Source organism: Camelus ferus, chromosome 10 (genome assembly GCF_009834535.1).
Source record: "Camelus ferus isolate YT-003-E chromosome 10, BCGSAC_Cfer_1.0, whole genome shotgun sequence".
Classification (NCBI taxonomy): Eukaryota; Metazoa; Chordata; class Mammalia; order Artiodactyla; family Camelidae; genus Camelus; species Camelus ferus.
In genome coordinates, this window is record NC_045705.1 from 34,407,037 (window position 1) to 34,421,540 (window position 14,504).

Genomic DNA, 14,504 nt, shown 5'->3' on the forward strand with positions numbered 1-14,504 from the left:
GGGAAATATATACAAGATCTTATGGCTCACAGCCAAAAAAAATATGTGACAATGAATATATGTATGTTCATGTATAACTGAAAAATTGTGCTCTACACTGGAATTTGACACAACATTGTAAAATGACTATAACTCAGTAAAAAAAATGTTAAAAAAAAAAAAGAAGAAGAAGACAGCTCTCTGGTTGTAGCTGGTAAAGGCTATAACTTGACTTATTATAAAATAACCATTAGGAAAGTGAGTGGTCAATTAACTTTTACCTTAAGTGAAATTCACTCTTTAGACATGAGATTAAAATGTTATATAGCAATCTCCATACTTGTTTTTAACATTTTACCAAAGTACAACAGAAAAACTCACATGAGCCTACAGTTCCATGAATTGTCACACAAGCTGAATGTATCTTTGCAACAAGCACCCAGATCAAAAAAAAAAACAAAAAACAAAAAAAACAGAACATTATCAGCACCTCAAAAGTCTCCCTCATGTTCCCTTTAGTTTTGTGTATTTTTGTTCTTCATGTGAAAGAATAAGGGTGTGTGCACCCTTTTGTGTCTGGATTATTTGGCTTAATATTATGTTTGTGAGATTCATATATATTGTTCCCAGTGTTGGGAACATCCAGGGTAGATTATTCCCATTGTCGCATAGTAGTGTGTGAGTTTAACACAATTCACTTATCTTTTTTACTGTTAATGGGCATTGGTGTCATTCCTCAGTTTTAAGTAATTCCAAACAGTGCTGCTGTGAATATTCTAGGATATGTCTTTTGGTGAACATAACATAGTGCACATACTTCCCAGGGGTGGCAAAGATTGTTCTTAACAGGGAGATAAGTAGATAAATAGGTAGATTGATTGATTGATTGATAAACAGATAGATCAATCTCCATCTTAAGATAATGAATAATAAAGATATAGATATTAGCATTAGTAGATATAATCAAACAGTAAACTGGTTATTTTATACAACCCCCAGCATGTGTGAGGGTTTCAGTTGTTCCACATCTTCACCATCACTTGGTATTTTTCATCTTTTTCAACTTAGCCATTTTGGTGTGTAAGCAGTAGTTTCTTGCCATAATTTTAATTTTCATTTCCCCAGTAATGAAGTTGAACTGGCATTTGGATATTCCAAGTGAAGTTTTGGTTTGTGCCTTTTGCCATTTTCTGGTTTGGGTATCTACCTTGTTTTACTGATTTGTAGAAGTTCTGTATATATTCTGGATGTGACTCTTTTCTTAGACATATTGTAAATGTCTTCTCCCATTTGTGAGTTCTATTTTAATTCTCTTAACGATGCTTTTTGTGAACACAAATTCTTCGTGTTGTAAAATTTATGCTTATTATTTACTAAGTATCATATGTTACAGTAAAAGTAGAATTGAGTAGGTTCACAGACCTGCCACCTGTGTTTCAGTGGTCACAGTGATAGAACCTATCTGTTTGAACGACTCCAGTCAAAACCCAGGTCATCTTCTACCTAATGGCAGAATACAGAATTGCAGGCAGAGCCCGTACATGTAAAAGGAATTTCCTAGGCGAACACCAAATACATGGGACAGAAAGGACAACAGTAGATTTCATAACACGTTATTTAACGGCACTGTTATTTCTTACAGAGATATACCTGAAAAAGAATCTGTGCCCCAATGGATCAGGGAAATTATACCAGAGTGAAAGAAATTATTTTCCTAGGAATTACCCAGTCTCGAGAGCTAAGCTGGGTCTTATTTGTCTTCTTGTTTTCGGTGTACATGACGACTCTGATGGGAAACCTCCTCATCATGGTCACGGTGACCTGTGAATCTCGCCTTCACACCCCCATGTACTTCCTGCTCCGCAATCTCTCTGTGCTTGACATCTGCTTCTCCTCCATCACAGCTCCTAAGGTCCTAGCTGATCTTCTATCAGAGAGAAAGACCATCTCCTTCAATGGCTGTGTCACTCAAATGTTCTTCTTCCACCTTCTGGGTGGAGCGGATGTTTTTTCTCTCTCTGTGATGGCCTTTGATCGCTACATAGCCATCTCAAGACCCCTCCACTATATGACTGTCATGAGTAAGGAGAGATGCACCAGCCTGGTGGTGGCCTCCTGGGTGGGGGGCTTTGTCCACTCCATCGTGCAGATTTCCCTGTTGCTCCCACTCCCCTTCTGTGGTCCCAATGTTCTTGACACATTCTACTGTGATGTCCCCCAGGTCCTCAAACTCGCCTGCACTGACACCTTCACTCTGGAGCTCCTGATGATTTCCAATAACGGACTTGTCAGTTGGTTTATATTCTTCTTTCTCCTCATATCTTACACAGTCATCCTCATGATGCTGAGGTCCCAGGCAGGGGAGGGCAGGAAGAAAGCCATCTCCACCTGCACCTCCCACATCACAGTGGTGACCCTGCACTTTGTGCCCTGCATCTACGTCTATGCCCGGCCCTTCACTGCCCTCCCCACGGATAAGGCCATCTCTGTCACCTTCACTGTCATCTCCCCTCTGCTCAACCCTATGATCTACACCCTGAGAAATCAGGAAATGAAGTCCGCCATGAGGAAATTAAAGAAACGACTCGGGCATTCGGAAAAGATTTAAATTCTTTGAGGATGAGATAATACCAACATTTTAAAATAAATACTAAATTTTACTTTCTCAAAATGGGAGGAGATCATCTTAATGCCAAAAACAATTAACATCTACGGATACCATGGAGGCTTTTTTTTTTTTTCAGTGAAGGTGCTGGGGATTGAACCCAGGACCTTGTGCATGCTAAGCATGTGCTCCACCACTGAGCTCTACCCATCCCTCCGTGGAGTCTTAAAGAGGTTGGTCCCAGAGCATGTGCTGGGGAACTAAGGGAGACATTGATTCAAGGTGAGGTCCGTCTATGTCTCCTACTACCCACTTTCAATTATTCATTCCGTGAGTATTTACAGAGCACGTATTATGTGCCTGACAGTGCCAGGATTCAAACTGCTGCAAAAAGATTAAACATACTGTCTTAGAGGCATACAGCAAGATGCTTTCACGAAGATATGAACAAAGTGTTGGGGAAATATTGTAAGCACTTTACTTGGGAGTTTCAAAAGACATTTGGCAATAAGTAGATCTTTCCAAGGGTAAAAAGGCAGAGAGGGACAGTTCAAGCAAATAAACCAGTGTGTGCAGAGGGAAAGAACGGTGTAAGAGTGTGTCACATTTGTGTGACAGTGAACCCGTTATAGCCACAAAGTAGCACACTCGTGGAGTGAAGACCAGTGCTTGACATTTAAAAGGAAAACTGAGATGGAAGAATTCCATACATGGTCCCCTGAGCAACACAAATCTGCACTTTCTACTGGGGAGAGAGGATCCCCAGATCACTCCAAGACCGTGGTTTCCTCCTGGGCAGAAGGAGGTACAAGGGACTATTCATACAGAAATACACTGATGTAGCAGCTGTAAGGATGCTCACCAGATGCTAAGCACTCCTGTGGGAAGGAGGTGACTCCCCATCAAGTAGCACGTTATCCCAATCGTAGACCAGCCAGACCCAAATTTCTCATTGTTTCTGCACATGGGACCTCCCAACTCCTTGGCACTTTCCACTCAACCCATTAGAAGCTAAAGAAAGGCTAATAAAAAGCATGGCGTTTTAATCCGTGAATCTGACATTTTGCTCATCTCTCTAACGAAAAGGAATGAGAACAGTGCTAAGAGAAGGCTTTTCTAATGATCCAGCTAATGTTTTGCTGGGCTGTATTCACATCACTGTACTATGTCTCCAGTTATGATAAAGTTCAAGCCATAGAAGCCAGCACTCACGTCTAATCAAAGTGGATTAAATACTATGTTTAAAAAACATCCAAATTTGAAGTAGTTAAGCACAATAAAAATGTATTTCCTGCTCATGTTACAGGCCAATGCTGGTCTTTAGAAAGAGCTGTTCCGTGCAGTCATTTAAAGAGGCAGGTTTCTTCCATGTTGGGCTCTGCCTTTCTCTAGATCCTGAGACTCCTCTACCTTTATCCAGCAAATGGAGGAAGGAGGAGAGGGTTAAGAATCACATGGGATGGAATACTATTCAGCCATAAAAAAGAATGAAATAATGCCATTGCAGCAACATGGACTGACCTGGAGATCGTCATTCTAAAGTGAAGTAAGCCAGAAAGAGAAAGAAAACTACCATATGATATCACTCATATGTGGGATCTTAAAAAAAATGAATATATTTACAAAACAGAAACACACTTGCAGACATAGAAAGCAAACTTATGGTTACCAGAGGGGAAAGGGAGTAGGGTGGGATAAATTGGGAGTTTGAGATTTGCAGATACTAACCATTGTATATGAAATAAACACATTTCTACTGTATGGCACAGGGAACTATATTCAATATCTTGTAGTAACACATAATGAAAAAGAATATGAAAAGGAATATATGTACATATCTGTATGACTGAAATGTTATGCTGTACACCAGAAATTGACACAACACTGTAAACTGACTATACTTAAATAAAAAGAAAAAAATGATGCAGAGAGGAGAGGGGTGGTTATGAGCCAGTCCTGGGAACAGTGTGCATCACTTCTGACCATATTCCCTGGGCTCTGGGCTAGCCCTCAGTCCTGTAGCCCTGATTAACGGCAAGGGAGTCTGGAGAATGTAATCTTGCTCTGTTCCCAGCAAGAAGAGGAGAACATGCAGACCGGTGAACTTGAGGGATCTCTTCCACATACATGACTCATTGCTAAGAAATCACGATTGGATCAGATTGCAAGGACTAAGACATTGCCTCTGAAAAGATTTCTCTTCGTACACAGAAATGTTTGCTCGGTAGTACTACTGGACTCTTGGAAGGCACAGAGAACCAAATCAAAATGAGATATGAGGAAAAGAAACTTAATTTAAAGGAAGAGGGAAGTGATCTGGGGATGAGGATGACCTAGCCTAGCAGGTCAGATTCCAAATGACAGAACACTGGAGTAGCGTGCCCAAAGAAGATGTCTCACAGAAGACAGCCATCACTTATTCCCAGACTTTCCATAGGCTGGTTGTAAACAAACATACACTGATGCAGAAGCTCCTATAGAGATGAGGGCCTTATTCCTTACTGATTGTCCTTTTCTGTGTTCTGTTCTAATCCCACCACTCAGAAATGTTCTGAATTATTTTCCAGTATTAGACATGCTTCCCTCAAGCATAAAAATTCCAATAAAGGGGAGAAGGGGTATAGCTTATTGGTAGAGTGCTCAGGGTCCTGGATTCAATTCCCAGTACCTCCAAAAAAAAAATTCCAATAAAGACATAGGTTTGTCTCCAGCTGGATCCATCTGTAGAACAAATCCCCATTTACTGCCTGGTTCCATCTTTGCTCTGATATCATGGTTCTCCAGACCCTCTATATTTATCACAAGGATCACAAGGATGCCTTTTTTTCCCTGCCTCTCTGTTGACCTTACCTCCAGCAAAACCTTTGTAACTGGGCAAAATTTTAAGTAACCAAAGATCTATACAATCAGAGTTTATGTTCCCAAGTATAAGACCCCATAAATGACAGCACCCCACAAAAGCTGCCATGAAACTGCCTTGGACTGTTTACAACATGCAAAACAACGTGATAAAACACAGTGAGGAAAAGCAATTGAATTCAGGAGAACACCATTAAATTTACTTTTCTGCATGACATCAAATAATTACTTGGATTAATTTTTTTTTCTCCAGATAGGGACACTTTCTTAGGGAACTGTTAGATATTACACTGATTCTAGCTTATCCTACACAGATCCCATATATTTGGTCCTACCATCTATGATTTTTTTCTACATAAGGAACACTAATTTTAAACTTCCACAATATTTTTCATAAGTGAATAAATGTATTTATATACATGAACTGGCTGGTTTAGGAGTGATCTCATCATTCTGGACTTCTTTGACAAATTCAAGGAAGATTCAGGTTGTTCCAGCTTCATTTCAAAGATGCTACTATATTCGGCAGCAAAGAAACTATATTTAAGCACTCTGGAGGGGTCTGCAGTTTTGTTGCTTTGTCCTTGTTACTGTTGCATGATCTGTCTTTCAAGTTTGAAAAAGAATGCTGTCCATCTGTCACCACAACGCAGGTCTGGCTGCTCGCTGCTGGAAAGCCAAGAGAGGCAATAGAGGTTGCTGGAAAGGAAAGTTTGCTTTATTCTGGAAGCCGGCGACCAGGGAGGCAGAGGTGGGGGAGGTGGGACTCCTGTCCAAAGACCAGCTACCCTCCTTGCTGATCAGTGGGCAAGAGCTTTTAAAGGGGGGGTTCAGGGTGTACGGGAGGAGGGAGGGGGCTACGTGCAGAACAGGACCATCCGCTCTGACAATCTTCTTGAACTCAGTCATGAAGTGATCTGATCAGTGTCATCTTGGTAGGTTTAAGTATAGTCAATCTTCAGTCCCAGGGCCAGTTTGTTTCCATTTTTTGAGGCCAGTTCTGAGAATTGTGGCAGCTTCTGTCATGGCTACAGCCTGGTCACCATGTAGTTAACTTCCTCCACCTGGTGGGGTTTCCGTATCCACAAAGCAGCTCCAAGGATACAGCTCAGAATGTTATCTATAGCCCTTGAGGAGGAACTAAAGGTCCTTGACTTTGTTTAACGACTTTACTGTTATTATTTTGTTTTGCTTGACTCTTTCCCTTTGTTTCTGTATTTTCTTATTTCTCTGATTAAACTTATTGTTTGACTAAAGTTTTTCTACAGACAAGAGGCAGGCGGAGGACACGGCAGGGTGGGAGGTCATCCTGGGAAGACCTCATAGGGTCCTGCTCCATTTCACACATAGCTCTTACTCAATGGCAGAATATCTCTTGCTGCCTAACATATTACCCCAAAACTTACTGGCTTAAAACAACACGTAGTTCTTAAGTCACAGTTGTGTGGGATGGGAATCCAGGCACGGCTTCGCTAAGTCTTCTGCATAGAGCCTCTCTCAAGGCTACAGTCAAGGTGTCAGCAGGGAGTTGCAGTCTCAACTCAAGGTTCAGCTGGGGAAGGATCTGCTTCCAAGTTCATGCACAGAAGCCAGAATCTTGAGCCATTGGCCTGAGGGCTTCTGTCCCTTCCTGGCTGTTGGCTGGCGGCCACCCCCAGGCCCTAGCCTTGTGGGCCTCTCCCACATGGCCACTTACTTCATCAGAGAAGGCAGTCAAGGCAGAGAAGAGTGGGTCAGCAGGACAGAAGGCACGGTCTGGAAGATGGAAGGTGACATCCTATCACTTTTGCTGTATTCTTTTCATTAGACGCAAGTCACTGAGTCCAGTTCACACACAAGGGGGCGGGGATGGGGGGAGCGTTGCCCAAGAAGGTGAGTCTCAGAGCAGGGACTGACAAGTTCTACAAGTAAACTATGAAAAACCATTGCAAATTATGGACGAAACCTAAAAGTAATTTATTCAGGAAGGGTTTCAAAAGACAAAAAAGGGGGGGTGGTGGCAGGGCATGGTAAGAAGTGTCAGAGGCATTTCAGAGATTCTGAGCCCTTGTGACAAGGGGAATGATAGCGTCAGCTACAGCAATGTGTGCATGATAACAGTGATCAGATCAATTTGAGACATTCTGTGTTGAAGGGGTGCAGTATACTCATGGGAGGCAATCCATGGACCCATGGCGAGAGACAAGCTTTCAGAAACGATGCTGAGAACAAGACGAGGGGGAAATGGGACTCTGGGATCACAGGGCCTGGAACATGGGAGGAGTTCAGTAAATATCTCATAATTAAGTGTTTAATAAACGAATGGCACCCACACACTTTGTCTGCTTATATACCCTCTGTGTGAGAAGTTTGGTGGAAAACAAGGAGAAGCTGCATTTCCCAGTCTTTATGATGCGTCTGATTATGTATATTATTAGGACAAGCAAACCATCTACCCTCAATAAAATTAAAAAAAAAAAAACGCGAATGGGCTGAAACACCCCCTCCTGGGAGTTCTATTTATTTCCCCTGAGTTATTACCCCTTAAGGAGACAGACTCCTCGGTCTGTGCCCTGTGAGCCCTTCAGACAAAGAGAGTTGGGTTCTAATCACAAGGTCTGTGAGGGGGTCATCGCCTCCCCTGCATTAGGAGAATTTCCAAACCAAAAGGTGCGTGTTTGCACCCACCTTCCAGCTCAAGTTCAACTTCTTAACAGCACTCGAGGGAGCTGCATCCCAGTAGGAGAGTCTGGCTACTCGAGTTCAAAAATCACATCGAAAAGTACTGCCTTTGGTGATCCTTCCATTGAGTCTGGGGCTCGGAGAGAAGTGCTCATGGCAGCAGCATGGTGGGGCAGCATGGTAGGACCACGTGGAGGTGGTTCTTGGAGCCTGCCCTCTGCCTCTGACAACAGGAGAGGAGGTACCGTACCAACCAACTCTCAGGTAGATGCATGTCTACCTTAAAGAGGAATATTCCCTGACAACCAATGGCTCCTAAGGGCAGTGTGTGCAACTGAATGTCCCACACTACTTCTTGCGTAGGGACTAGAGGGCTGGGAGCTTTAAGCGAGGTCTTTTTGTGACGTTGCGGCTTTTTGGCGTGTGCTTGTATGTCTGGTTGTACGTCCGTGCACGTGTGCCCATGTGCTACCAGTTTTTACATATTATTGTGGATTTCAGAAATCTTTTGAATGTTAATAATGTTCCTGGAAGGTGGAGGATGTGGCATAGTAAAGCTAAAAACTTTAGTAAAGCAGAGCAGAATAAATTAGCCCTTCAATATTAGGAAAGTGGCTTGAAGGGCATAAAGAAAAGGCCAGGTTGTTGAGAGAGATGGGGCAGCCAGTGCTTGGTCGACAGTGGGTTGGGAGTTTTCTGTTCTCTGTTTTCTTCTCTGCTACTGCAAACAGACACACTTCCACAAGGATTCTCATTTTACCCCCAACCCTCCGTCTTTACTTTCTTCACCGTGCGTACATTGTGTGCATGGACAAGCACCACTGTCAGCCTTTCTCAGTTGTAGCACTGATTTGATTACTTTCAAGACTAATTTCTGCACAGAACCTCGTGCCTTTGGGTTTCAAAGCCCCTTCCCTTGCCAACTAAAACTTGTCACTTGCCATCCGCCTCTATAAGGATTAAATCAGGAGCCGCTGCAGCTGGTGACCTCCCACACTCCCTGAAAGTTCAGGATGGAGACCTGGAATGAGGCGCTCAATGCTCTAGGAAAACTGGTGGAACAGGCCTTCAGGGAGTTAGACATTTTCAGAAGAAAATTTCATGAGCTCTAATTCCTGCCTCTCCTCATATCTAGAAAAGCACTAAAATCATTAATGGTGACATCTGCTCCTCATGACGAGCAGCAAGCCTCTGCCTAAGTGTGTGCTTGGCTGCACACGCCCCCTTCACTGAAATCACATACAATACTGACCTCCTCCCCTGCCTCTTCGGAACAGTTACTCAGAGCTGTCTGAAATGCCGTCTCCCAGGCTATAGCCCTCATTTTGCCCCAAAGAAAACTTAACTCACATTTCTCACACTGTGACTTTTTTTTTCTCAGTTGACACTTAAGAGTGGTTAAGACCACAACGGTAAACTGCCTCTGGAAATACTTGATCTGAGCAGCGTTCCTTGCTGCTACCAATCAGCTCTTAGTTTCATATCAAGGAACAGTTGAGATTTATAGTGAACTGAGCCTCACCTGTTGGTGAGCAATTGACAGAAGACAAGCTTAGACTAGCTACGTGGTAGCTGAGGCCAACAGTATTTAAAACAATTAAGCATTAAATCGCCAAAAGTCTAGAAATCACCTAGACCAATGGATCCATTTAATAGCGTTTAATATGGTGCAGACCTTGCCTTGACTTGAGGGGTAAATGCTCCCATCTTACTGATGAAAAACTTGAAAACCCTGGAGTTCAGATGCCTTTAAAGATTCCACTGTTGTTTCATGAAGGCATCAAGGCTCATGTCTTCCAAGCTGGTACCCTTCCTCTGTGCCTCCTTACTTCCCACCATAGTTCAAAATCAAAAAACAAACAAACAAACAACCTCTGTGTATTATCTAAAAAAACTGCACGTGTTCTGATCATTTTATGTTTAAAATCTTTCAAATTAGTTACTCTGCAGAAAATAACTGGCCCTTTTAAATACTAAAAACATTTGAAAAGGATGAAATCCTCTGGGAGTTATTGATGGATTAATACATTGTGGGGAGTGAGCCAAGAAAATTAGCTTTGTGTTGCTTGGGCTTCGAAGGAAAGAGAATAGGAGGAAGGTTAGTGAGGAGGGAGTTCTGCTCTGATGAGAAAATGAGACGGAAGTTACAGCGGGATCTGGAAAAGTCAGTAATTAACAGCAGGACAAGAAGGTGGCTTCTATACAAACAGAATAAGGGAGACAAAGAAGTGTCAAAGATGAACACAGCCTGACGCTGATGAAAGCAATGTTTTGCACAGAGTGACTGCAGGGGACAAGCTGGGGCTCAGTAGAGTCAGGAAAGTGAAAAATTGCAGAGCTGGTCAATGTCAATGCGATCGGGCTGGTCGTGTCCGCCAGCCGGCAGGTATGGATGGTAGGGTTCTATCCCCCCACGGAGACGGGACAACAGAGGCCCCATCCTTCCTGATGAGTACAATCACGGAACGGCTCTGGGTCCTGGAGGCAGGCACTTGTCAGTTGCAAGAGATCTACGTTCACAATTGCAAGCCCCTTACTGTAAATGCCTAAAGAAGAGGCAGTCAGGCATCTCAGATGTTGGCTGGGACAAACAGTAAATTCTCCCAGCAGCTTTGTGCTTCCCCAGGCGGACATTTTCATGAGGCTGGGGTCATCCCAGGGACACCGCCTTACGCCTTGGGAAGCCGAGCCACAGTCTGCTCATCTCTCGGTGCAGGTTTGGATGGAGTTGTTAGGTACCTAGATTCTGCAGTTCTCAGGAGCACAAGGAAACTGGGGCGTGATGGAGACGGTCCCTATCCTGATTGTGGTGATGGTTTCAAGGGTGTACCCATATGCCATATGGCAAAGCTCAACAAATTCTACCTTTAAATGTGTACAGTTTATTGTATGCAAGTGACAACTCCACAAAGCTGATTTTTAAAAAAGGCTGCACAGGGCAATTTTGTTTTAAGCAGTTGGTGAAATCACAGTAGCCAGATGCCTGCCAACACCCAAAGCAGTACTTACTGTAAATGTCCTCTTTAAAACGGGGTGGGAAACAGGAGAAAAGTATCCGATTAGGATATATAGGAAATTTTAAAAAGTGAAAAAGTGTGCTCCTTTGCAAATTAGAAATGTTCTAAGTCATTTCATCCTTTGGGATGCATTTTTTTAAGCAAGAGATTTTTTCATATTTTTTTTTAATTGAAATACGGTCAGTTACAAGGTGTCAATTTCTGGTGTACAGCACAATGTCCCAGTCGTGCATATATACACATATATTCGTTTTCATATTAAGTAAGAGATTTTATTTCTTGGAGCAGGTTTAGGGTTACAGAAAGATTAGAAGGTCTGGAGCTCTTTCGCACACACCCTGTCCCAGCCAGCACCAGTTTCCTCTAGTACTAACATCTTGCATTTGTTAACGACTGATGAACCAATACTGATATATTATTATTTACTGAAGCCCACAGGTTGCATAAGGTCTCACTCCCAGCGCTGTGCCTCCTGTGGGTTTTGACAAATGCATGAATATCATGTGTCCATGATTAGGGCATCATATGGATTAGTTTCAGTGCCCTAAAACTCCCCTGTGTCTCACCTATTCAACCCCCAACTTCCACATCCCATCCCCACACAACCATTACTCTTTTTACCATAGTTTTATCTTTTCCAGAATGTAATATAGTTGGAATCATATGGTATGTACCTTTTCAGATTGGCTTCTTTTACTTAGTAACATGACTAAAGATTCCTCCTTGTCTTTTCATTGCTTGAAAGGTCATTCCCTTTTATTACTGAATAGTATTTCATTGTACAAAAAAATCTGCTTTTTTAACACCTTTATTGTGGTGTGGTTCCTATACAGTAAACTACACGTATTTTAGATGTACAATTTGATGAATTTTGATAGATGTATATAGCCATGAAGCCACCACCACAATCAAGATAGCTAACATTTCCATCACTCCCCAAGAGGTGCAATTTTTGAATTCCCAATTTATCCCTTCCCACTCCCTTTACTCACTGGTAACTATAAGTTTGTTCTCTATATCTGTGAGTCTGTTTCAGTTTTGTAGATAAGCTCACTTCTGTCTTTTTTTTTTTTTTTTTTTTTTTTGGTTTCCACATGTAAGTGATCTCATATGGTATTTTTCTTTTTCTTTCTGGCTTGCTTCACTTAAAATGACAATCTCCAGTTCCATCCATATTACTGCAAATGGCATTATTTTATTCTTTTTATGGCTGAGTAGTATTCCATTGCATATATATATATACACACACACACACACACACCCCACATCTTTTTTATCCAGTCACCTGTCAATGGACATTTAGCTTGTTTCCATGTCTTGCCTATTGTAAATTGTGCTGCTGTGAACATTGGGGTGCAGGTGTCTTTTTGAATTATTTTTCTCCAGATATACGCCTAGGATTGGGATTGCTGGATCATATGGTAAGTTTACTTTTAGTCTTTAAGGAACCTCCATACAGGACATAACTGCTTTTTAAATGCTAGCTTTGCTAATAGTTGCAATTATTTCCAAGAATTATATTTTATGAGAAAAGTATAAAAGTGAGTTTTGGTCAGCATTTCCTGAGTAACGTGTGTAAAGACTGGCTCTGGAAAATGTTAATTGTGCTATCGATGTGGGGGGAATTGTGGTGTGCGATGAACTCAGATGAAGTAAATTTAAAAAGTCTCTTCAAGCTTCACAATCCTATCAAACAAACATGTTATACCCATTTTTACTGATGATAAACTGAGGCTCAGCATCACCTACCAATTAGGTGGCAGAGTCAATATTCAAACTCAGGTCTCCTGATATTAACATCTCTGCTCTTGGCACAGAACTGAAGCTGTAACCAACACTGAGGGGAGAGGGAGTGACATGCACATGTAGATGGTGAAAGGGAAGGAGCCTGAGAAAGGAAAAGCATTTGTCCAGGGGCCTGGACGATGAAGTCTTTGCTGAGAGGGTCATGAGGAGCAGGGGCTGCAGCTCTCAGCTCCCAGGTCCTGATCTTGGGCCACAGAAATAAAAAGAACCTAAGACACCAAAGAGAAGGAAGACTGGGGAAAAAAAGGAAAGAAACAGTGATGCGCTCAATTACATTGTCTTAGTCGCTGCAAAGCTATTTATCCTGGGGGAAAGTAAACCATACATGGTTTTTCTGGCCTTAAATTTGTGAAACAGAGCAGGACCCCCACCCCGTGTGCTCTGCCTGCATTTTGTCTGTGGGAAAACTTTAGTCAAACAATCAGTTTAATCAGGGAAATAATAAAATACAGAAACAAAGGGAAAGAGTCAAGCAAAACAAAATATTAACAGTAGAGTCATTAAACAAAGTCAAGGACCTTTAGTTCCTCCTCAAGAGCTATAGATAATACTCTGAGCGGTATCCTTGGAGCTGTTTTGTGGATACGGAAACCCCCACCAGGTTGAGGAATTTAACTACAGGATGACCAGCCTGTAGCCATGACAGAATGACAGAAGCTGCCACAATTCCCAGAACTGGCTTCAAAAGAATGGGAACAAACTGACCCTGGAACTGAAGACTAACTGTACTTAAGACAATCAAGATGACACTGACCAGACCACCTCATGACTAATTTCAAGATGACCATCAGGGCTGACTGTGCTGTTCTGCACATAGCCCTCTCCCTCCTCCTGTACGCCCTGAAATCCCCCTTTAAAATGTCTTGCCCACTGATCAGCAGGGGTGGGGGTTGGCCTCTGGACATGAATCCACCCTCCTCTAGTAGCTGGCCTCCAGAATAAAGCAAACTTTCCTTTCTACCAACACTTGCCTCTCTTGTATTGGCTTCCAAGCAGTGAGCAGCCGGACCTGAGTTTCAGTATCATCAGTGCTAATCATTTGGCATCATGAAACTTTGACCAGACTATGCCAAGCAGGTTGTCTGCTGGGGAAGGGGGTGAAAGAAGAGACTACAGGTTTCCATTAGAGCCACCGACTGGGTTTTATATCTTTTCCCCTGCATGTGTTTCCCACAATAGATACATGAGTGTTCATTGAAAACTAAAACAAAAACAGTCCCTTCACTTCTCAAAGCACTCAGTGACTTTTTAAGAGGGATTTAGGATATATAAATTATGAGTCTGTAAGAATTTTTAAAAAGAACTTAATAACTTCCTGATTTAGGTGTGTCCATTAATTACACCCAATTACAGTGGGTTACCATTGGAAATCTACTCTGAGAGAACTAGAAAACCACCATCTGCTGGGGATAGCTTACTAAATTTTAGGCACCCCTGCCCAAAAGGAAAAGGATCATAAACATAACCCCCAAGTTACCCCAATCACATAACTCACACTGCTTTTGTTTTTAACAATTTATTTTCTACGTTTGACTTTCTGTTTTCTCCCCAGGTAATTGAAGAGGAAACGTGATCCA

The 14,504-nt window shown here is 42.3% G+C and overlaps 1 protein-coding gene across 1 annotated transcript; it reads left to right on the forward strand.

Moving 5' to 3' along the window:
• The first annotated feature begins 1,651 nt into the window (after nucleotides 1–1,651).
• Nucleotides 1,652–2,587, forward strand: LOC102513798 (olfactory receptor 4D9). The gene has a single exon (XM_006193627.2). It carries the CDS (start codon nucleotides 1,652–1,654, stop codon nucleotides 2,585–2,587), a length of 936 nt encoding a protein of 311 aa, XP_006193689.1.
• Nucleotides 2,588–14,504: the final 11,917 nt, after the last annotated feature.

Bases quoted from the DNA above. Each gene is read 5' to 3' on its own strand.
- LOC102513798 (XM_006193627.2), top strand. From the start codon at position 1,652: ATGGATCAGGGAAATTATACCAGAGTGAAAGAAATTATTTTCCTAGGA.